General features: G+C 41.7%; 1 protein-coding gene across 2 annotated transcripts in view; it reads right to left on the bottom strand.

Moving 5' to 3' along the window:
• Positions 1-24924, bottom strand: part of rai14 (retinoic acid induced 14) — a 30155-nt gene that overhangs the window by 4507 nt on the left and 724 nt on the right. Inside the window, exons 2-14 of one of the 2 annotated variants that reach the window (XM_028974377.1) lie at positions 24790-24862; positions 14157-14287; positions 10256-10344; positions 10032-10096; positions 6705-6762; positions 6168-6238; positions 2631-2737; positions 2242-2429; positions 1703-1731; positions 1257-1343; positions 987-1067; positions 751-870; positions 159-260 (exon numbers count right to left, since the gene is read on the bottom strand). In XM_028974377.1, the coding sequence (XP_028830210.1) occupies positions 159-260; positions 751-870; positions 987-1067; positions 1257-1343; positions 1703-1731; positions 2242-2429; positions 2631-2737; positions 6168-6238; positions 6705-6762; positions 10032-10096; positions 10256-10344; positions 14157-14287; positions 24790-24825 (1164 nt within the window). In that variant the 5' untranslated portion in view covers positions 24826-24862. The remainder of the gene's footprint in view (positions 1-158; positions 261-750; positions 871-986; positions 1068-1256; positions 1344-1702; positions 1732-2241; positions 2430-2630; positions 2738-6167; positions 6239-6704; positions 6763-10031; positions 10097-10255; positions 10345-14156; positions 14288-24789; positions 24863-24924) is intronic. The other variant, XM_028974378.1, reaches the window with a different exon arrangement.

The raw sequence follows: 24924 nt of genomic DNA, 5'->3' as shown, positions 1-24924 counted from the left end.
CAGGCATCCAGGCCTTCATGCAGCAATATAACCCTGAACCTATGCTCTCTCCACCACACTTCACCTTCGGGAAAGGTCTGGTGTGCATGTACACAATGAATTACAAACTGCATCTGAGATTACCTCCAACTGGTTTGTTTCAGCAACTACACCATTACCTTTATTATCTGAGACAGTTGCTGGTTCTCCAGACAGAGTGCAGTGACCTTCGCTTGAAGGGAAGCTACCAAAGCCCCCTCTGCTTTCCCGCAATGTGCTGCCTGCATAAATTCAAGACAACAAAACAGGGATTAGTATAAAAAGGGCTCTCGGATGGTTCAAAACAAGGCAATCTTTGTAAAAGCCATAAAAACCAACCCAGACAGGCTTTCTGATAGCCGTGGAATAAACAGGAAAGCTCTGCTGACTACACACAGGATGGCGGAAAAGTGAACATTCTAATTTCTACTATTGGTCTTAAACCAATGTGAGTTAAAGCAAGAACAAAAACAAGATTTTTATTTTTTCTTTTTTAAAGACACAAGAGAAGTGACTAAAGCAAGTGCCTTTAAAGCTGCGACTCATCTAAGCGTGGGAGTGTGAGGGCTGCAGATGAAGGGCACTGCTGCTTGTCGCCTACAGCTACGTCCCTTTACCTGGTCAGGGCCAGTAAAAAGCACAGCTGTTGAAATGGGTTCCAGAGAGTGCGAGTGGCTGGGGATCAAAGCACAGGCCACATAAGAGAATATTAAAGGGCTGAGGAGAACTCGCCTTGGGCTCAGTCTGCTCCACAATCTGCTTCAGATCTTCAATGGTCTCCAGCAGCATGCTTTTCTCCTCTTGAAGCTTCTCAATCTCCTCCTTCAGAGCCAAGTTATGCAATTCCTCCTCCTGACCAACACGCAATAAGTCACATTAGAATATAGTATATATCACTTAGCAAGACATTACCATTTAAATGAATCAGCCTGTATTATGCTGATATGACAGGATGATTGATAACTGACCTTGTAATTGAATTTCCTGGGTGTGCTTGACATGGGTGTTTCAGTTGGTGTCAGGTAAGGTGGAGAAAACATGCCAGGTGACTGAAAGTAGGAAAAAAAAAATTAAAAAACATAAAAATAAATAAAAACAATACCAATGCTGCCTCAAAAAAAAAAAAGCTGGATAGACGTTTTGAGAGCATGAACTCAAAAGAATATGCTAATTTCACTGAAGTTTTATATATGTAGATGAGAAGACCCAATTTTGAAAGGCAGCAGCAGACATTTTACCTGTACTGGACTAATAGGAGGTGGTGGTGCTTTTCGCTTTTTGGGGGTTATGCTTCTTTCCTCACTTAACCTTTCCATGTGATCATGCTGAAGTGAGGTGATTGAGAAAGAAGAAAGACATATGGCTTTTAGATTGGGTTAGTAAAAGAGGTGAATCAAAAGTCTGCCTAGCTGATAATCACGCTCATGTGTATTTCTTGCTGGTTTTTCTTCGTAATAACATTCAGGACAAATGAATCCTTTACTGTGCAGTGCAGCATCAGTACTGAAGAGCTTGAGCATCTACAATGACTACAAAAGCAAAAGAGGGTCTATAGCCATCCGACTATTAATCAGTCTAAAACCTACAAGCGAAATGAATCCAGGTTTCCTTTAACAAGAAGGCAAAGGTATGTTAAAGCACTTCACTTTTGGGTTCAACAGTGAGGTTAAAAATACAAACAAACCTGTGGTGTCCTTGGTGGTGCCATCTTATCTGCATTCAAAAAGAAGTGCAATTAATTATCATCATTATTGACTGTTCACTGAAGTGTTCTAAACTAACAAAAACGAAGTCCCAGTTCCCAGTCACCACAAGATGGCAATGTTTAGCTGAGGCAAAAAAAGACCCGTCTAAAATGTCAGAAGAACTTAAAATGTGTTAAAAGAATTACCTTATGTATAACAATTCCTCAATTTATAGTTGAACAAGATTATTGGGTTATTTTATAACCTATAATCATATTAGGCACTTTGCAAAATCGGGGTATGTCTGTCAATTCCAGGCATCTTCTGGGTTATCAGACTTGACTTAGCTGTAGCTGGATCTTTTCATTTCAATCAATCCGAGTAACACGATGGACAAATAGTGTTTAAGTTTATAGTGAACATGACCCCTACTTCACTGTATCATGCAAACTAGTCTTATTCTCAATTATAAATGGTTTGATACACTATAAGTCATTCACTCAGAAACCCAGTTGGCCTTTAAAGAAATTGATAGTACCTGACTCAGCCTGCTGCTTCAGCAACCTTGCCTGAAGAATGCTCTGAACTTCAGAGCTGCCGGACAGCTTGGCATAATGGAGAATGTTATGGCCCAGGGAGTCCACTGATCCCAAATCAGCACCCTGCTGGACCAGAACCTGGACAGCCACCACACAACTGCTTTCACTGGCCAGCATTACAGCAGTCCTGAGGGGAACCCATGGCCAAGGTTAATGCCAGGACTGCTCAATTAGCGTTATGAAAGCTTTAAATATCAAAGCTCTGTGCATCAAAGACATAGAGCCAATAGGGCAGGGAGCTACTCTATTCATCATTTCTTGTAGTGCAACTTTCAAAAAGTCTAACTTTTTTTCTCTATAAGACTGAAAAGTTAGAAGAAGAGCATACCTGCCGTTTTTGTCGCAGGCATTCACATCCGCTCCCCACTCCAGTAGAATTCTGCAGACGTCAGCGTGGGCATGTTGGGCCGACAGAAGTAATGGCGTAAAGCCCTCCTGTGGACAAGACAGAAATCATTTTTAGTTTCCTTTACTATAGCCCTTCTCAAACGTATCATTTTTCACACAGCAGACTTCACAGAGTTTAGTAAAGGCCCTTCTTGACTTTGATTAAGTTGAGTCTCAGCAGATTCCCTGAACTCCATACATGGCCAGAGAGAGCTCATCCAAAAACAGGTTTTAAGAGAACTACATGTCCTGCCCTCTAATTAAAGTACTAGCATTATGGTTTTGGACCAAGTGGGGAAAAAAATGTCAGATCTTTTTCTAAAATCCAGCCTATCCTCAGCAATCAGAGAGAACGCCCTCCTCTCGCATGCACCCCCACCTGTGGGTCACCGGGTGCTGACTAATTATCCCAGTCTAAGAAACTGACACCTCATCAAAAACTGATTTAGCCGGCATTAGCACAGCTGAGGAAACCGGGTCATGGCTCAAAGCGGCGCTGATGATGAATGTATTTCTGATGTCAGGCAGTGCTGTGTGTGTGATTTTAAACTGTGGGGGATGGGTGGGGGGCATAATGGGACACCTTCCATCAGATATTATTCACTATATATAAAGGTTCAGAAGGGGTATTAATAGCCTAGTACCCTCATCTATGAAGTCCACAGATTCGCAGGTTAAAACCCAACTGAAAAGGACACTTATCCATGAGTGTCTCCAGTGGGACTGTCCCAGTAACTACTGATTGCAAGTAGCTCTGGATAATGGTGGCTGATAAATTCTGTAAATGTACATAGTAATAATATCCCATTGCAACAAGACTGTCACTTTGATCATTAATTAGTTTTTGCAGGCAATTCCTCAGCTACAGAGTTAGATAGTGAGAACCTTTAGTGACAAGGCGGTGTGATTTCTACCAGCAGACTGAGAGAAAACTCTGGAGCCAATGGGACCGCATTTACGTAACCGAAGCAATCAACCACATACATATCCTGGGTTCATTTCTGGGCTCCTACACATCCACCCAAAATGACTACACTGTTCACAATTTCCCAGAATAAATAAATACACAAATGCCAGCATAAATAAAAGAAGAATGCTTAATAAAGCAAAGCTGGCCTGGCATGTAGGGACCCATGAGGCCTGAGAGTACAGGGCCAGGGGTCGGCCTAATTTAACAATCTGACACTTCAGTCGTGTGTAATGTTAGCACTCAGCTGGGCATGCCAGGGAATGTTATGGTTAGTGTTTAAACCAACAGAGAGGGAGGAGGCTATTTTCAGAGGCCTGACACACTGCAGTGTGTGTGTGTGTGTGTGTGTGTGTGCGTGCGTCATTCATACACACTGTGCTCTTCAGGCACACAGCCCTGACCTTGAGCTCTCACTTGTTCTATGGTCATGTTTGGACACCACGATGCTTGGCATACACCTCCAACTATGGTACTGTCGGTGTTTCGTGTTTTATATGCTGAAACATTTTATATGCTGAAGTTTTGGGCCCCTAAATCAGATATCTCTACCTGAACAACCTGAAATAAATTCAATTTTGCATTTCAAACAGTACAAAAAACAAACAACATGCTTAAGTGTATTTTTTCCAAAACCGTATTTTGACTCTTGATATGTTGTAATTGCGAAAACCAATGATCTCATTCCAAGATTTTTGTGGTCATTGTTCTGAGCCATAGACATTGGTATGTTGAGCATTAGTAAGCTGGCATACCCATAAAAAAAAAAGAAAAAAGAATAAGCTCCAGATGCAAACATTCGGTATCAGAATTTGGACGATTGCCTGTGAAAAAAAGGTTTTGGCGTGGCTGCATTCAGCTACAGTCAGTCCGAAAATGCCAGAGCTGTGCTCGCACGCACACCCCACCCATGACTGTTCGAGTTTAAACTCGAATCAATGATCAGGTGCCTCCCACCTCACAGCCTAGATAAAGATTAAGTGGCTCTTTTATCAGAGTTAGAAATCAAAGCAAGTTTATTCCTGTAGCTTGCTGGTCGACTCCACAGCACCGTGCACGTCTGGGACAGAATTTCTGATTGACTCAATTCCTCTCACTGATGGCCATTCTTGGCCCTTATGTGGTCTAGGATCAATCAGCTGGAACAAACACAACTTTGACATTTTTGTTGTTGTTCAGCCTGGCACGTTTCTTAACATCTGCCATCGGTGTTCCTCAGCTGGAGCAGAAATAAATGCACATTGTAGGCATGAAGGGCTGATTAGGCAACACATGTCCACTCACAAAAGGTGTAAAAATAAATATTCATATCAATATGCCACAGAAAGGAAGCAACACCAGTGCCAAGTTTCGGTTTTTATCATTAATGCATTTTCCAGCATTCACATTTGCAGTATGGCTTTGATACATATTAGATCTGCTTTTTCAAGTGAACATTTTAATTATCACAGAACCAAAAATATCTGAATGTGATTGCAATGAATGATAATTAAAAAATAAATTCAGATAATATTACAAACCTTATTCAGTTTAGCAAAAACTGCAAGTAAAATTATAAAAAAAAATAAATAAAAAAAAATTCACTTTACCCCTTATCTGAGCCAGGATTCAAACTCACAACCATGTCACCAACCACCACTGTGCGGCCTTCATTACATGTGGCACTTGCGATTTGATTTAGTCCAAATGATTTGATTTAGTCCAAATGATTTGTTTCTGAAACTCATGCTAACTCTGGATGTACACTTCTTTGAACCATTACTGTTCTGGTTGATCAGCAGACCTGCTCCAAATTGGCAACAGTCAGATCACTTCCTAAACCCATATTATGCCCGCCAACCATCAAAACCATCAGTCATCAAAATTTTAGCCAGGGTGAAGTTCAGTGCTATAGGGCACAAAGGTTTAGTGAGCCAGGGACAGTCTGCCTCCTCTAAACTGACTGAGACCAGTCAAAATCGCTCATCCTCACTGAGGTTTCTACCACGTTACATCAGACAGGCTCTGAGAGAGTGATTTGGTATTTACGTCCTGCTAAAAAAGCCAACGGCCTATCAGCTCTGGTTGGTAGTCAGGAGACCCTGCACTCCCCCACAGAGAGCATAATTAAAGATTGCTATCAGAAAACGTAAAGGAGTACAACTGAATCACATTTGCAGAGCACAAGGGGGAAAAAACTTCATTAACCTGCATTCATAACAAACTAACAGGGTGTTTATATTGACAGGCGGCACTAAAGAAAAGCTGCTTAACAGTCTTACCACAAAGGACTGCAGCCCCGGGCAAATGCTCAGCTAATTGGGGTAAATAGCTGTGTTCACACCGAGTGAACTGTGAGGGGCCTAAAGCGTCCCTTACTAAGGTGGTTTGGAAACTTCTGGAAGTTTTGCAAAAGGAAAAGCAAAGAAAAACAAAGCAAAAAAAAAAAAAAAAAAGCAGACAACAGCCAGTCATGGAGATCACAGGACTGCCATGCTGTGACCCATGGTGTAGTGTCTTAAGGATACTTACGGAGTCCTTCAGGTTTATGGGACACTTGTGTTCACATAAGAGCTGCACAATCAAGATGCTACCGCTTGCCGCTGTGGAGTGGAAAAAGCATTTGAAAACGTAATGAGGACAAGGAAAAGAAAATAATAATAAAAAAAAGTGTCATTGTGAAACGCTGCAGCACAGCACACGGTGCACACAACAAAATGTGTCCTCTGCTTTTAACCACCACCCTTGATGAGCAGTGGGCAGCCATGACAGGCGCCCAGGGAGCAGTATGTGGGGACGGTGCTTTGCTCAGTGGCACCTTGGCGGCTCGGGATTCAAACCGACAACCTTCTGATTATGGGGACGCAACCTTAACCGCTAGGCCACCACTGGCCTAAATGAAGCACCATTACAAGGCATACTATAAATGTATATAAAAGGGCTAGAATTGCAACATTCTGCATGTAATCTGACACTTGGTTTATGTGTCTGATTATGTGTGATGTTCATAAATAAATTTAAATAGCCAAACCCTAACATTTGGAAATTTAAGCTGAAAAAAAATCTTACCAGCATGATGAAGGGCAGTCTTCCCTGAGCAATCAACAGCATCCACCACACACTTATTCTAAGGAGACACAAACACATGGCATAGACGTACATATGACACATGAACAGCAGGTGTAAAATTAATTCATTTCACTCTTGGGCACTAACAGTGCACATACGCACTATTAATGCTATTTAACCATTATGGTGTTTTATGGGTGTACAAAATAGATTTATTTTCTATGTAGCCAATAAATGGAGAGCTACAGAAAAGTCTGTTAAGACTTTTGGAGGGGATCAGTGTCTTTAACCCAGATCTCCGGGGTACCAAACATCAACTGGACAAGCCTGGTAGAGCCCTATGAAATCAGTATTTTTCGTAAATTCAGTTTTTTTCAATTTTAATTCATGTTTTCCATTATAAACATATTTATCCACATTAAAATTTGATTATGGAGTGGGAGGGGTAAAAAATACATGTAAATAATATCATGCAAAGAACTATTTCACAATATTACACATTCTTCTTCTTGTAAAATAAAAGTACTTCACATTTGATCTCAACATAAAACATTTATCAAATAAATAAACATAGGGGATACCTGGAATACAAAAAGTTGTGCAAACTTGCATAATGAACTGGAACCAGGATAATAAAATCACGTTGTGCATCAGCTGATTTGTTTGTTGGCATGGCTGGATCGCGCTAGTTTGCTTCTTTTCTCTGTTTCTGATGTGAGTTTTTGACTAAGTGGTCGTCACATATGTTCTTACAAAAGAGTTGCTCTTCCGATTCATAAAAAATAGTTTGAGTACTGTGCGCATCCGATCGGGCAAGTGGTCTGAATACTGCACTGACAGCCTCTTCGCCATCGCTGACAGTGAGTTGACATTTGAGTTGAGTTTGGTGTGCAAAAGTCCTGCCTCAACCAGAAACACACGTAGTGGGCTGTAGTGGGCAAAAACGCCAATTATAGACAATTCCGCATTTTATAGTGGATTACGTTTTATTTCCCAGAATCATGGAAATCATAGGGCCCTACGCTGGTATGACAACCAGAGCATCTACTGTAGTGATGTCACATGGTTCTATATGAGGCCTGGCATCAAGTTGAAATAACACTTTTGACTAACCTGGGCTGGTCTTATCTGACACATGAGTGTGAACAAGTTATCGGTCATGAGTTCAAGGAAAACTGCAAAGGGCAGAGCACAAAAGTAGAACTAGAAGATTTTTTAAAGGAGAGTTAAGACCACCATATGGCCCAAAAAAAAAAAAAAAAGAGTTGCTTGCATTCTGGAAGATGGGGGTGAAGATTATGTTCTCATGGAAAGAAACTGTCAAAGTGCCAATAGTTTTTAGATCTAAGGAGGTGGTAGCATTTCCCACATGAAAATTTGTGAAATGGCAAATTAGGTTGGCAGATGGTCGGTAGATAGTTAACCTGTCTGTTTTACAATTAAAGTTTTGCAACAAGTGGGCAACACACTCGTTTGTAAACCAGAAAACCAGAGAAGCCACAGGTTCAAACTACCATTGTGTCCCAAGGCAAGACAATGAGCAAGAAGTCTGTCCCTGTAACTACTGATTGAAAGTACACTTTGGAAAAGAGCATCTGCTAAAAAAAAAAAAAAAAAAAAAAATGCTGTAAACGTAAAAGGCATTACAAAAATATGAACATTGATGTAGACAATGTAGTAAATGAATAAAATGAATATAAATGAATTTATATTGCGCCTCGAAGTATGCCACAATGTGCAAAAGCTCAACTGCTCAAGTTGAACCCACCCTTTCAACTGTGATAAAAAAGCAATGTTAATTACATGCTTGACTTAATGACCTGAGATATCAACCCATCTCTAAAAAAAAAAAAAAAAAAAAAGAAAGCAAAAGAGAAATAAATGAATATATTTTTAAAATCCACACCCCTACTGTAACATTTTCTGTGCTATTCACTGATGTGCGTTCTCGTGAAGCGTTTCGCAGCGTGTCAAGAGTCCTGTTCATGGGTGAGCTGGCACAATTCCTTAATTTGACAGCCATTATCAGAGGGGATTTAAAGAGACAGATTAGACTTGACAACAGAGGCCAATTGGTGGAAACAATCCAGGGCCCCAATGTCCAGGGATCACTGATATCTAGACATGGTTGGCTTTTCTGAGAGTGGAGTGTGTGTTACATAGATACTGGTTATTGCAGTTGATTGATTTATTATTTTCAGGAAACTGCAAGAACCATGGCTGGCAATTTAGAGGGAAATGTGAGATTCACCAAACCAGGACAGTGAGAAAAAACGTGATCAAAAATGAGGTTTTCTGCTGACAGCAGTCCACACGTGACATGATCAGCACAATCTAACATTCATGGAGAGGATTGTAGCTGTTGTTTAGTCAGAAACAAGTCTAAACACATTCTGTGTATAGTGTTAAGGTATCAGTTGCAGAGAATACAGGGTGTCTGAAGATCAAAGTCACTTTCAAAAGATGCAATTAATGATCTTTCAAAACTAAAAACAGTAAAAAAAAACGGAGAGTGACAGGCTGATACAGTGATTTTAGAACGCATTCAGGTAGTCAGGACCCAGTGAGCATTACATTTTGAAGGATGGTCATGTGACAAAGCTACAGTTAAATTACAAGATACACAGCACAATGTAGAAATGTGGTGGCCCAGAGGACACATTTTGTGTGCCGTGAAGTGATTGTCATTGTGAGACGCAGCACATCACACGGTGCACAACAATAAGTGTCCTCTGCTTTTAACCATCACTCTTGGTGAGCAGTGGGCAGCCATGAACCTGCAACTCTTCGTTTATGAAAAGCCACTGTTTTGAACCCACAGCAGGGGTAAGCAGGTGTGGAAAGTACACAGGTGGGTTTTGAACACAGGTTTTAAAAAATTTTGCCTGTAAATGAAAAAAATGAATGCAAAATGAAATGCCAACAAATGTCGGACAATTCTTCACTCACTAGCTATGTCACGGGAGGCGTGGGTGCCACACACCATTCGCACATGCATACCTGTGGCCAATTTAGAGTCACCAATCCACCTAGCCTGAATGCCTGCGAGAGGAACGCAGAGAACCCAGAGGAAACCTACACCAACATGGGGAGAACAAACTCCATACACACAAAACCAGAGCCTAAACTTTGGAGGTGTAAATCCACAATGACACCAGCCTCACCACTGTGTGGCTTTTCTACAATGTCGTTCTATATTAGCCATTATAATCTGGCTTCCATCTTGCTTTCAATCAACTGAAATCAAAGCCTGTGAGGTTCCAAAGAAGTATTCAGTAAGCCACTTACATAAAAAGAATCAAGGACTTGTAAAATATTTATAAATACCTGTATCAATTTTTTGGCACACTCTTGATGGTTGTTTTTGGCAGCAAGGTGTAAAGCACTAAAACCTGGGCAGAAAAAAATAAATATATATATAAAATATTGGTGGGAGACATTAAATGAACCTCTGATGCCTATGTGTCATCGATGCATGGAACTACAACATTTGAGACACAGACGGTCATTTTAAAAGGCAGACAGAGGTTAGAGGAGGCGTGGTGACTGACCTGATGCATCCGTTAAAGAAACGTCAGCTCCATGGGCCAGGATCACAGACAGACACTCGGTCTGACCCCGTGTAGCTGCAACATGCAGTCTGTGTAATGAAAGAACAAGGGCCGTCGGGAAGAGCAAGACATGAAACAAGCAGAGGGATGACACCAGGACCGTTATCCTTAACAATATATATAACATTAGAACAACATAACTGTAAAGAGCAGGCTTTCAACATGGACCCTTTTATAATAAAATAATAAAAAAAGATATAAATGTGTTGTGATATGAATGTGTGTGGGTGGTAGTGGCCTAGTGGGTTAGACACTCCCCTATGAACCAGAAGACCCAGGTTCAAATCCCAGTTACTACCATTGTGTCCCTGAGCAAGACACTTAACCCTAAATTGCTCCAGGGGGGGACTGTCCCTGTAACTACTGATTGTAAGTCGCTCTGGATAAGGGCGTCTGATAAATGCTGTAAATGTAAATGTGTATTGGTCTACATTGAGAAAATGATTGTGAAGGCTGTGAATATCTGTATTTTCCCATGTTTGATAAAGCCAGATGCATCACCAGGTCATCCTTGCTTTGCCGTTGTCAGATGTGTCATTTATTTAGTACGGGCAAAACCACAAGCATCATAATTACTACTGAATGCATACCACAGCAGCTATCATGCCACGATTTACGGTCACGTGCTGGATCTATGTACACTCTCCTCAGGACAGATACTGTCCCCAACCTCTTTTTTAACCTAGGACTGAAAGCCAGCAGCTGCAGATCAATATTTTGTGTTTCTCCACTCCACATTCTGTGCCAGAGAGCAAATCTGCATTTACAATCTATGGTCCAGCTTCACACTGCATTGGCAGAGCAGGCTGAATGCAGAGAACGAATGACAAATTTGCATACCTCCTCACTGGCTGATAAGACGGCGAAACGTTGAGAGCTGGAATTTGGTTAATTCCTGACAAAGTTGCCGGAGAAAAATGTGGGGATCTTCCGTTCATCCCAAAATTTCAATCAGTTCTCTAGTGATCGCAAACAATGTGATTGACCCCCGCAGTATATTACACGAAATGCGATTATATACACTGCGATGTTCCTTTCCTCCAACATATTAACATTTCCATTTTGTCCTAATAAATGCTGGTTCGGGGGCAACACCGAGCACCTGCGCTCTGGGCCACCATTTGATGGCCCTCCATCTGCAAAACATTGATAAGGGACTTAGCGATGGGGACAGACAGGTGTGGGCAGGAACGTCTGTCCCTGCCCACACACACACACAAAACAACAGGAACCCTTCTGATGACATCAATTATTTCCAAAGGTTTTAGAAAAAAAAATAAAGAGACCCTTTTGATACTGAAAGAGGCAGTGTGAACAAAAGATACTGGAAATAAATCACCAAGAGATCGGCGTTATGAGCATTATTCCATCATGCTGGATCAACAGCTGAGAGATGTCAATATATTATTCATCTCCTCGGCCTGGGACACCTCTGGGGACGTGACTGTATAATTCTAGGGATGGTGGGGGATTAGGTCAATCTGCTCCTCACTTCAGTCTTTATGAAGAACAGAGTGTTGTCATCTCTGGTGCATTCTGAAGTTCAGTAAAACATTTTACCAACTCACTGCAGCAACTTCTGTTTTTAACGGGATTCATATAGAGGCTTGAGCATAGAGTTAGAGGAATCACGTCCGCTCTCCAGGGCTGAAGCAAAATCGTGTCAAGGAAAGACCAAACCATTTATTAACTGGAAAAATAACCAGTTGTAAATGGTATAAATCTATCTGCTATTTAAAGCCTCATCCATTTATCCTCAAGCAAAAACTTAATTTTTTTAGGGTGGTAGTAGCCACACTCACCTGTGAACCAGAAGACCCAGGTTCAAATCCCACTTACTACCATTGTGTCCCTGAGCAAGACACTGTCCCTGTAACTACTGATTGTAAGTCGCTCTGGGTAAGGCCGTCTGATAAATGCTGTAAATGTAATGAAATGTAAATGCTAAAATGTAATTTCTTCTTTTAAAAAACAATCACTTTTCTGTCGTAAATACATCTGCACTTGTTTTATAAGAGATGTAATTAAAAGATTAATTGCATATATTTTTAAGGTAAATTACATGGCTGCTGGAGCATATGATTACTGTAACATCCATGCAAGTTTTCATGTCCAGTCCTCTCATTATCCGCAAATTAGGTCTCCATGTTGAAAATACCATGCAAGGCGATGCATGTGTGCATACAGAACACTGAATATTAGAACAATGGGCTCTTCTCCTGGACAGATAAAGAGGGATTGTGTGCCTGCATGAGTGCTGCTCCACTCAAAGTCAATATTCCACAGCACTCAGAGAACACATTCAGGTCAGTGGTGTTCTCTTTCACTTCATCCATCCATCCATTCATCCCTCCACCCCCTCCATGAGTGGGAGAGGGTGACTGGGTCAGAGCAGCAGAGCGCCTCTACGTTTTGAGCCTGATATATTCCATGTGTTGGAGCAGAGCAGGGATTCTTCCTACATTTTAATCCATTGGTTACAAAGTACACATCTGGAAATTGGAAGTCTTTGTTTTGTCTGCTGGGTTCGTGATTTCCTCATTTAACCTACACTTTACTCGCAGACGTATAATCAAGCCCACGTGAGAAACTGTAATCAAAGTGATAAACATGGAAGCACTATGGTGACCACAAAGGTGTAGATCAACAGAAGCCCTGCCCTTCCCAACATTCCCATGCCACTTAACACTGATGAGCCAAAGATGGGCTTTTAAAAAGGATTAATGAAACCCCATTTAGCAAGCCAGAAGGGATCCAGAGAAACGACAAGCCTGAAAAGCCAACAACGGTTTCCCTTAACCCTTAACATTAAGTAAATGTCTCTATGAGCTACAATCTGCAACACTTGTGCTGACTGATTGATTACAGAAGTTGAGGTAAATGCTTCCCTGCGTAAGTGTAGGTGAGAGGCATTTTCTGAAGTTGTGATGCATAGTCTTAAAGTAAGAGCAGTAATTACAGCCATAAAATAGTTAGTTTATAAAAAGGTGCAACAAACTAGATAGACTCTCTTATATTAACTTCACTACAATATGTTCAATAAAATTAAGTTATACTTACTTTATATATGGCTGTCAGGTACAAAGTCATGTAATTTTACTCATCAAGCACAAACAATGGTGTACTTTTCTTTCTGGTTTGCACTATGTGGGTGTGGTTTCCACTCCTTTTACAAAATCCCATATAAAAGGTCAGCTCCACCCTTGCAACTACACAACAGCGGCAAATGCACTTATCTAAATGCTCAAAAAATGTGTGTGTGTGTGTAGTTTAGTCATAAATTAGTCAATAACACATATTCGTATATAGACACGGTCTACCATCCTCTTCCTAGGGATTAATTAAGAGCCCCTTCGATATTTGTTTCATAACAGATCCCCATAATGCAATGGTTGTAGGGATAACCTACACTTCATTGTACTTGGATTGAGCCCCCTTTATCATGTTAACTGAGGCATAATCATGGTGTCAGTTGCCAATGGCAGAGCGCTACTTAGGTCAGCTTCATCCATGGAACCAGGGCGTGAAGCGAACAGAAAATGTTGAGTTAAAAAGTGCACGTATCATTTTTGCTAAGCAATTGCCCACCGGAGAATAGAATGGAGATGATTGCTGGGCCATCTGCAAATTATTCTTGGCTATCTAATGGATATGGAATGGATTTCACTGGTGAGCCCAATCACAATTTCATGAAACATGTTCCATTTTGGTCTTTGAGGTCTATGAATGAAATCCCTCCAAAAAGTGTTGCCAATACACACTTCAGTGTAATTTCCAGCGATTCCACAATTTCATCCAACCTCAGCTAGACCCTTCATAAATTGCCACTCTGACTACTCACGCAGACTTGCCCTCGCCATCCAGCTTCACAGCGCTGGCCCCCTTCTTCGCCAGCAGTGACGCCACTTTATCCACCTCTCCATGTTCCACCGCTGAGAGGAGGCGTTCATCATTCTTATTCCACTCATGAGTCTGAGGACAGAAGGGAAGAAACAGGGTTCACTTGAGGACCTTTTCGTGTGATTTCATGATTTGTCGAACACTCAACACGGTGACGTAGAAACCAAGCATGGGTTATATGACTATATAAATATATATAAATATGGGTTGGAGGTGAACAAGGTGAACAAGTCACAGGCGGGTGAACAATTTGTGCCACAAGCATGAATTGAAATAGTGCTGCACGATTAATCTAATCGCAATCGTAATCGCAATGTCAGTCTGTGCAATTACATGAACGCAAAAAGCTGCGATTTAAATGATTAGTACATGGATTGGATCGGCAACATATCCGATCCATTCTCTCAAAGTTTGCAAGCTGACTGAAGTCTCACTTCAGTTGGATGTGACGTGTTTGGTCACATGACTTTCGATTCGGAGACATATGGTTAGATGCCGCATGACACGCTGCATCGTACGTCAACGTCGCCGCCATATTGCGAGAGGCTGTGCTGTGACATGAAGCATATACATGTCTATGGAGAGAAGTGCATAAAAATGCCTCACCCTTGTGCTGCCTGGGGCTGTACAAACCGCTGTATGCTCCGAACCCGATCCCGGGGAATTACATTTCATAGGTAAGGCTGGACAATTGTTTTAATATATTTGGCCATTATAAAATCATGTTTTATAAGTCTTAACCTTAGCTAAGCTAGGCTAAGCTAGCGAAGCTATGCATTCGTGTGTTCAAGTCAGCCTCCAAACAACGTTTTGGCTAAACGTAGGCATTAACTATTTAGACTGTTCTTAGCTGTTTAGTTAACTTTTCTCAAACTTTGAAGGTTTCCTAAAGAAATTCACCTCAGTTTACAAATCTTAACCTTAGCTAAGCTAGCAAAGCTATGCATCACTGTGTTCAAGTCAGCCTCCAGTCAGTTTTGGTTAAATGTAAGAACTATAATACAGGATTTTATAATGCCCAAATATAATCATAACTGTTGTTTAACCTTACCAGGGTTTGTTGTTCGACAGTAATGTAAAAGAGTTTTTTGTGATTATTTAATTTTGTAGAATATTGTATTTTAAAAGCACTGGGCATTTCAGGATGTTATAAGTAGTTTGTATGTTTCACTTTGAAATTAAGTGTCCTTTATCATATCGCAATCGCATATCGCAATATTGATCTCAATAGTCGCAATATGTCTTTTTCCCCAAATCGTGCAGACCTAAATGGAAACACAACAGCAATGTTTTTCTCCTCCTGAACAGATCCATTCCACCGAAATGCACTCATTAATAATCTCTACCAACTGCCAAGATAGGCAATAGGCAACCACTTCCACACCACTTTATCTCCAACACCAAGTCCATCCATCAACACACAAGCTGAGCAGACAAGCTTTCAATTGGTTGTGAACAGAGTACAGCAAGGCGGCAGGTGAGAGAGAAGGGGGCGACATGAGAGAAATCGGTCTTAATGGGGAATCGAGCTCACCGGAGGCCTAAACAAAAGGAACACCAACCCCTCTGCCCAGAGACGGTAGCTTGATTAAACTCTGGATGCCCCGTTAAACTGAGCCCAGCCACGTCCAATCATCTTAGATTAATAAAAATTAACCCAATGCTAACCCAACACAGAAGAAAAAAAGATCTGAATAAGAGCTATAGTGCAAACAGAAAACAGCAAACAGACATTAAAAATTAAATACAATAAGGCAAAGGAATTTCCTCTAAGACCATGTGCTCAGGGGGGCTGGTGTTTACCAGCGCTGGAACCAAGGTCAGCGGAAAGTGTACTGTAGAGGTCGTCCAATGCAAAGGCGTCGGCAGCGAGGTTTGCCACTATTTTGGGAATGCTCCTGAAACCCTGGAGCCCTGCCGCTCTGGCCTGATACCCACGGAAACCAGATAATAGCTCAACTCAACACCCAGGAATAAATAGCCTATATGCATTAGGGGTGAAAAGGTCTGGGTCAGAGAGTTAAATGGTCTGGCCTGTTATTCAACGCCTGAGCTGTTTGTGGAGAAAAGGATGAAGCCAAAACGCTGCAGGAATTTCCACTTTCAAATATTTTAGCTCACAGTAGCTGTGTGAATGTATCCTACATAAATGATTTAAAGACTTGCAGTCTCATCTTAAGGGGCCAGAAATGGCAAACAATGGGAAGGCGACAGGACAACAACGGTGAGAAAAACATGAAAAGGAAAGAGGCAGGACATTCTGCACATACTGAAAGAGACAACGCTAAACAGCTTACAGAGAAATTAAGAGTAAACAGAGGATTATAGATGAGAACAAAAGCCTGGGCCATCCATCAAGACCAATCAATACCTGTACTGCTCCACCTTATCTACAGAAGCAGGCAGGGACGGTGGTGGAGCAATCCCTGTGGCCATTTTTACCGAGCTGAGCCTTCAAAGCGGCCCCCTTGCAAAACGGGATTAGTGGGCAGCGGGTACTTTTCAAAAGGGCCACTAGCGAGCACACCTCTATTATTAGACAATTCGCACAATATGCGGAAAACCAAATAAAACATCCTGGATGGAGCGGGATACCTTCTCTTGGCTCGTTTCCTGCATTGTCCTTGTGCTTGCACAACGTCTAAGAACACTTAACCCCTGCCTAATGTACGGTTGCGTGTCTCAAACCAGACGCTTTTCTAACTTCACCTTGAATGTGTATTCGACGCCTCAACAGTTTCTTTTTTCACAGTATTAGTTTGAATCTGAACTGAACATCCAAAAAACTGCAACATGAACGACACTTGTCACTACATTGATCATTTATTCAACCTAACATACACAAAACGTAGCACAGAGCGAATGGGAAGATGGCCACCTACCCTTAGCACCCACTGAATCACAAATGCATTTAAAATGTCTTTCCAGGCATCTTGGCTAATTTTAGCTCATATTTCAGATGTAGGTCCCGGACATCACTGTTTTTACTGTAAACAATGAGCTTGCATGAGAGTGCAGATAAAGACCAACAAAATGAGCGATATGAGCACTCCTCCTTGAAGCAATTTCGCCCAGAACTGTGGACACCAATCCACAGACAGATCTAGACAAGTAGAGCAAAATGGTCAGACAGTGTTAATTTCCTCATAAAAAAAAACATAGCTCACAGGACGGAACTCACCATATTTCATAAATATACGTTTCATATTTATTTGTAAATTATGCAAACCAGTTCTCAGCATAAAATGAAGCTTCATACTGGACGATTTATTTAAGCACCGGACTGAGAGTCTCTATACTTTATTACTCTGTACAGCACCCAACAGAAACTAATCCACAGCTCAATATACGGCCTTTTAACATGCAGAAATGGCATTATAATGCATTTAACATTTGAACACTTCCATTATCACAAATCATAGATTTAGAGAAACTAACAGCTTGCGTGCCCCAGCTGTGAGGGGAAAAAATGTCTGAAGGGCAAATGGGAGAAAGTTGCCACTCATCCCAACTCAGTCAGACTCCGACCAAGGTCACAAACATAAACTCTCCGGAGCTCTTTCAAAAAATCCAAATACTTTAAGGATGGGGAGATTACAGTAAACCCACAGTACTCGAGTACTGGGGTCATGGCCATGACCAAAAATGAGGGAGGGAGTGGGCAGGAAGCACTTAAGATTATCTGGAGATGCTTGGGTGGCGGAAAAATTGTCAGGGCTACATATACTACACAGAGCCAACACCCACTTCTTAGTATAAACACCACATTCTTATGTGATTCTTCCTCAGACGAACAAAATTGAATGAATAATAGCCAATTAAAGACTGTTTTCATTTATGCAAAAAGAGGCGATGAGGCTGTTAGTGACAGGGTAAAACCAAGTCACAGTATAAGCATTTCATACCATCGGCACCCCACCACAGGCCACGTCACATCCCGATTTGACCTCAGTATCACGATCAGCACAAGGCGAGCCAAGTGTCCAGCTGAAAAACAGCTTAGCTTTTGGGGCAACAGCATTTCACATTCACAAGTTTCAACAGCGAACCCTGGGAAAAGGCTGTACTTTGACCGGCCATCACATGAGTCGCCGTTGAGAAGCTGCCACTCCTGTGTAGCTGCAGGCTTACCCGAGCACAGGGGTTTCCCAAAACTGGTGGTGACCATTTTAAATGTATTTTCAGTAATTGTGAGTTTAAGATCAATAAACATGTATTGAAATGTTAAGAAATTTGTTTTTTTCATAAGAAATGTGGAAATAAATCAAATCAAGTTGGGAAAATTAATAGTTACATTAACTAATTGTTAGTTTAATAGTTTTTAAAAATCGTTTGGTGAAAACACTATCATAGCATGAGGGAGGACTGAACCAATGCAGTGGTGCTCCACATCAAAACTTGTTTGAACATGATCACATTCATGATGAGCTGAGCTCAAGCCATGGGAGGAAAAAAACAGAGAGAGTGGGTGACTAAAAGTTGCTGCTCAGACGCTATTCGATTCCCTGTGGATTTCAATATTTAACCATAGAAACAGGCATAGAGGATGCATGTTATCATCAGGGCTCTGGTACTGTCTGACCTTAAGAAATTATGGGCTGCAGCATCTGGAATTTTCATTACTGTACTGTGTGTGTGTGTGTGTGTATATATATATATATATATATGTACATTGTACAATGTCTTAGGCCTGCCCCAATTCAAATTTCACACATGACGAAAAATGAAGACGAAAGAGCTGAAATAGCTTTTACAGGTTTAAACACTTTGCTATTCATCTAATGAGGCTTTGATATTCCCAGTTCTCATATAAAACAAGTCATTTATAAGTACGTATAAGTGACTACAGCACTGATCGGTTAGGCCTTTAATATAAAAATGTAAAAAAATCATAATCAGACACATTGACTGCACCTCCTGTAACACAGTCACCAGTCAGCTAGGAATAAACTTTCTATCAAGTCTTATGATCTTCTGAATTAATTGAATTTCTACAAAGCCTTGGGCAACATATTCATTGAAAAGCTGTCAAAAGCAAATCAACATGGAGAGCCACTGTACCCTGTGCTGGCATATTGCATTTCCAGAATCTCCCAGCAGCAGTATGTAAAGTGGAGGTGGGTTTAAGTGAAGCGATAGCAGGGGGGAGGAGAGCATGTCTCTATATGCAAATGTCATTCTTTGCCTGAACAGCTCTGAGCAGCTTTTACGGGCACAGTCAAGTCATGGAGACATTTTGCAAGAATATTAACTGGTAAACCAGATCGTGTGCCAGTGTCCAATTCTTGTCATTTGGGTGCAGCTGGTGCTTTCCCCACTTGAGTGCTTCAACCTTTAAACAGTGGGTCAAGATTAGTCTTATCTACAAGTCTTCATAATTACAGAAAATCAGTAATAATCTGCTGCAGGCCCAGCACCACAACATATATATATATTTACAATTTCTATAAAAGTGTATTTAATTAAACTGAATTTGTGCATTATTATCTATTTAGTAGCACAACTCTGGCAACTTCTCCAGCCCCAAACCAGGATGCAGTTTGCTTAAAAAGAAAGCTGTAATTGCTACTAATCTTGTTAATAGGTTTGAAACTACACAGCATATTGATGAAAACCCCACAGCGAATGATGAGAAATGCAGGGCGGGGGGCGCGGAGGGAGCCAGGGGGTTCTGCATAAGCGATCATCGATTTCCCATATGAGCTGTACGCGTGGAGAATACCTTCTGGACTACTGTACCGGGTCGAAATAGAGAAACGCTGCTGAAGGAGGTCCGGGCAAAATGCTCAGACCAGATTTATGCTGATCTGGAGGCTACCGGCAGCTGTTAAAGCCACTCTGAGCTTGGGCCCTTTGGGAACACTGCTACCCCACCTTCACCCCCTAACACCAAGCGGATCTTCCAAATCGCTCGTCCAGCCACTTATCCCTTCCTTCCCATGGCCCTTTCGATCCTTAATGATCCTCTTCTCCCGCCTGAAGCAGACACTCATCTTAAGGCGAGGAGAGTCCACGCCGGTAAGCGCGCTCCTGCTCACACCGCGGCAGGAAGCCTGGTAGGTTACAGAGTCACAGGCAGTGATGGGCTACATGCATATGCAATAGGTGAGGGGTAGCGAGGCCATTCCGGGTACCGATCAAGGTGATGGAAAACAGATGCTGGCCAAAGAAGTTTCTTCTCAGCCTCCCGCACCCACCGTCCCAGTGGCTGCTCTCCAGCAGATGTACAGCAGCACCCACGGGCTGCAACGTCTCCGGTAAAGCCCCAGGATTTGAAACTTGCAGTGGAGCACCTGAACACAATGCCCCTTTTCAACTAACAAAACTTCTGAAAGTGGTTATGGCATTTCAGCTCGAGTTACAAAATGTCAGCATCCAGCTCGGAAAAAAGGAGTGACATGGGTTTTAAGAAGGAACATGTGTTTGCTCCTAATTTAAATGAGATAAGATCTCCAGTTGCCACATCACCGTAGTCAAATATGGTTGTAAAAGAAAGAAAACACATAGCCTCTTCACTGTCCAGTGTCGTACATTTCCCATATATTTGTAGGATTTTCTAGGGTTTACTGGCACATGCCGAGCGAATGTGAGAACATGCTGGGAAAAAGGGTTGCAGATTACAAAAAAGATCGAGAGCCAAAACTAATGCTTGTGTTCCTTGTGTAGACTCACTGGTGAGGTCAGAGACAGGGAGGGCATTTATCAAGACTGTGCTAAACTTAAACGAATAAAAAAAAAAAAAGGAACATTGCACAACTTTTTTTTTTTTGCTCCCTTAGCTGCTTACATGGATTGTAAGGAGAATTTCCTTCATTTTTTGTTCTTTTCTGGAGACTCCAGCATAGTTTAACCCTTCCATGCTGTAAGAATAGCCTCAGTACTACGTTTCCTGTTCTATTAATAAATACCAAATGAGTCTGGAATGCTTTCAGGTTTTCCAGTGTTAGTAATACAACTTGTGCTGTGATGCTGGTAGGGCAACTTGATGCATGCTAAATTAAGCATAAAATAATAAGAATTCTTTAAGACATGCATGTCTGAATGAAGTGAATGTCTATTTTTTTAAGAGCTCGGTTTAAATCCATAAACCTTTGCCTAAATTGTTCCTGGAAACCTGCAGCAGGGCCCTATGAAATCAGTTTCTGTTTTTTCCATTATAATTCTTCTGAATTCCATGTTTTCCATTATAAACATATTGACTCACCTAAAAACTGTGATTATGGAGTAATAACCTGCAATATGACAAATCACATCACTGCACAACAAAGTGCTTGGGCATTTACTGTTTGCTTTTGTAAACCATTTACGTGTAAATAAAACGTGCAAAGAACTATTTCACAATATTACGCATTCTTCCTTTTGAAAAATACAAGTGCTTCACGTTTGTCCTCAACATAAAAAAACGTATCAAATAAACAAACATTGGGGAGACCCAAAAAAAAAAATAAAAAAGTTGTGCCAACTTGGATAATGAACTGGAACAATGATTAATAAAATCCTGTTTGAATCAGCTAATTTGTTGCATCTTTTCTCTGTTTCTGATAGGAGTTATCGATTCTAAGTATAGTAACGTGTTCTTACAAAAGAGTTGTTCTTCGGATTCATTAAAAATAGTTTGGCTATTGTTCCGCTATAAAGTTAGCTTTTAGTGTTGAATTCAGTGATTTTTGCATAAGTTGTGGAACCGATCGGGCAAGTGGTCCGGATTCGGCACGGACAGCCTCTTTGCCATTGCCGAGTGAGAGTTTACATTGCGTCCCGCCTCAACCGGAGACGTGTGTAGTGGGCTGCGGCGGCCAGAAACGCCAATTATACACAATTCCGCGTTTTATCGGTTGGATTCCGATTCAGTCCGTGCTTTCCGCATTATGGAAATCATAAGGCCCTACTGCAGCCGTGGTGCACTAGATAAGTTAATAATTGCTACAGCTAAATGCAGCGTATTTTGATGGATGATTTTTATACATGGAGATTAAGAGACTTTATCCCGCACTTCAACACCCTGAAGGAATAAGCCGGAGCTTGAGATCTCAGCAGAGCTACGGCTCCAGTCTGAACTCCGGCCCTCAGCTGCACTGCGCATGGAGAAACAGGGCAAAATGCCTTTATCAGTCATGTCATACATCCTTTGTTATTTATCCGTTTTGACAGGCACTTTTTATGTAGAACAGCAGCTGAGTGACTGACACCGGGCTGGGGGAATTACTGCTTAATCCACGCCCCTCATGTACTGCATTAAGAGAGGGGGTTGTGGCGTGGCGCGGCAGCGTCGGGACATGTTAATCTCGCTGAGACCGGCGCTTGAATGGTAATTCCACAACTCTCTTTTCAGTCTGAAGTCCCGCTGGGCCCTTCCTCATCCGCTTTGCGGCCACGCCGCCAGCAGTCCTGCCATTGGGCTTCGGAAGCTTTGTGAGCAGCTGTCAGCTTGGTCCAAAAGACACCATTCTGGTTACTGGATCAGTAAGACAATGAAGAAGTTTATGCGCCATTGACTTCAGAGTAATTTACAGAAACTGGGCAAAGGCCCAGAAATGGGAACAACTTGCCGTTATTTCACAAATCAAAAAGTACATTTAAATAATAATAATCTAGTCCAAGAGAAGACCCTCTCTCTTTAAAACGTTTATGTTGAGGAAGCACACTTTAGCAATGGTGTCAATCAAGGACAGGGGTTAGAGAGGAATTAGAGTTCAGTCTGTCTGAACATATGTGCTTGGTTAGAGAGGAGGAGGAGCAGGAAGGCGTCTGTTCCGGGCCGCTGTGTGCTATGTAAATGACTCTCTGTGTGAAGAAGAAGCTGGGAGGGGAGGGGGTGTGCGGGTGGGGGCTCTAGGAGTGATGAGCAACTGAAGGTTTATTTTTCCCCACTTGGTAGCACACCATGAAGCCCACATCCCCTTTCGAGACATATCTGATGGATGAGGTAATACGACGTCGTTTTACTGGCATAGGCTCCTTTCGGTCCCTTATCAAGAACTAGACAACTCTGACTCCCATCCAGACCATCCTGGACACACTGCCCTGAAATGTCTAGTGTGACCCCTCCACACACATGGGGGTCAAACATTGAAATCTTCAAAGATTACATCTATAAAATATATATATATATATATATAGACACACACACACAATTCCTAGTGGTTCTTACAACCAGTCATTCCACTGGAAAAACAGTAACAAATCTCTGAAATGTCTCATTACTGAAGAGAATGTGAAGAAGTCCTCCCCCCTGAGACCCCGATCGCTGGGGCTGCAGTGCGCTCTCAGGTTTCAGAAACTGTAACTTACTGAACCCCATTTCACAGGAAAGAGAACAAAACAACCAGCTTGCTTGCAGTGCCTAAACAAATAATGAAACACAGATGAAGGGATAAGTCATGTCAGAAAAAAGAAAATGTCAGAAAAATTCCGGCAAAATGAGGAAAAAAACTATGAATTTTAATATTTCGGATTAACATGTTGAATTTCATTAAAACACAACCCCCTTTGAAAGGTCTCTGTACTGCATGTTAAATATTCAGTGGGGAGGCCGCTCACTAAAAAGTTCCCGTAATCTGCTACTTAATATGCACAATTTTCCCTTTCAAACTAGGCCAACATCTACTGGCACAAGATGTGGGGTCGTCCGTGACAATAGACAATGGTTTCCTCCAATATTATCAGCAACTTTTCTTGTTGTGACCAACAAGAAAAAGGAAAAAATGGCAAAATAATTCCCTTGCAAGTGCGAGACATACTCAGGAACTGCCATGTTCTGTCAAAGAATGGAGGCTTCGCTTGGAAACGAATTCCTCAGCAATTAAGGCTGACTCACAAAACCGAAAATAGAACCAGAGGTATGTTCTGGTCTGTTGTTCTTGACAACCTCTTTTTAAGGTAATCAAAATGCGGTGGCACAACGATGAATATACGCTGCAGGGAGAATGAATTTTTAGCCAAAGGATTTCAGACAGCGCCAGAAATTAAAGTGGCCAATACATGAGTGCAATAAAACTTTATGAAAGTTCACAGTAGATAAAAAAAAAAAAAAAAAAAAAAAAAAAAAAAAAAAGCGCCACAATGGCCTCCACTCTCCAAGTCCAGTGAACGGTGGCCTATTTGAGCTACCTGCTCGGCAGCGCTCAACACAAAGAGCCGATTGATCGCAGACGTTTGGTGGTGGTACGGCAAAGTCTTCATGTGGGAGGAATTATTTTTAAAAATATGACTAAAACGTTTCTTAGCAACCGCAGTGTGAAACGCACTGACCGTCATACGCCCACAAGCAGGCTACAGCACACCAACAAAAACATGGACAGACTGCAGTACTAGTAGTGTCGTTACTGCTGCCGTCCCACGTATAGAAGCTCTTACACCGGCCCAAATTTAAGATTTTGATGGGCGCAACTGCACACAGACGTGAGGTTTGTCCAGGTCTGTTAAACTGTAAGAATGCTACCCTTTAAGGACACGGCAGACCACAGACACACGGCGAAGCATGTATGAGCCTCATCACATCAAAGCCACATTCTCCTACTCTGGAGGAGGAAACCAAGACTAATAGGCTGCATTTCTGTGGATTCAGGACTCACATCGCTCTTCCTGAACTTCGCTTTCAGGCTCTTCATGTTGGTCCATTCAGATTCCCAGCGGGTCCGGAAAGATCTGCGGACACAACAGCACCACAATCGTGTCACAATGAGCATGGGCATGAGCTCAACAAAGTT

Source organism: Denticeps clupeoides, chromosome 3 (genome assembly GCF_900700375.1).
Source record: "Denticeps clupeoides chromosome 3, fDenClu1.1, whole genome shotgun sequence".
Classification (NCBI taxonomy): Eukaryota; Metazoa; Chordata; class Actinopteri; order Clupeiformes; family Denticipitidae; genus Denticeps; species Denticeps clupeoides.
The sequence above is the reverse complement of the archived record's forward strand: the minus strand, read 5'-3'. Positions and strand labels throughout refer to the sequence as shown.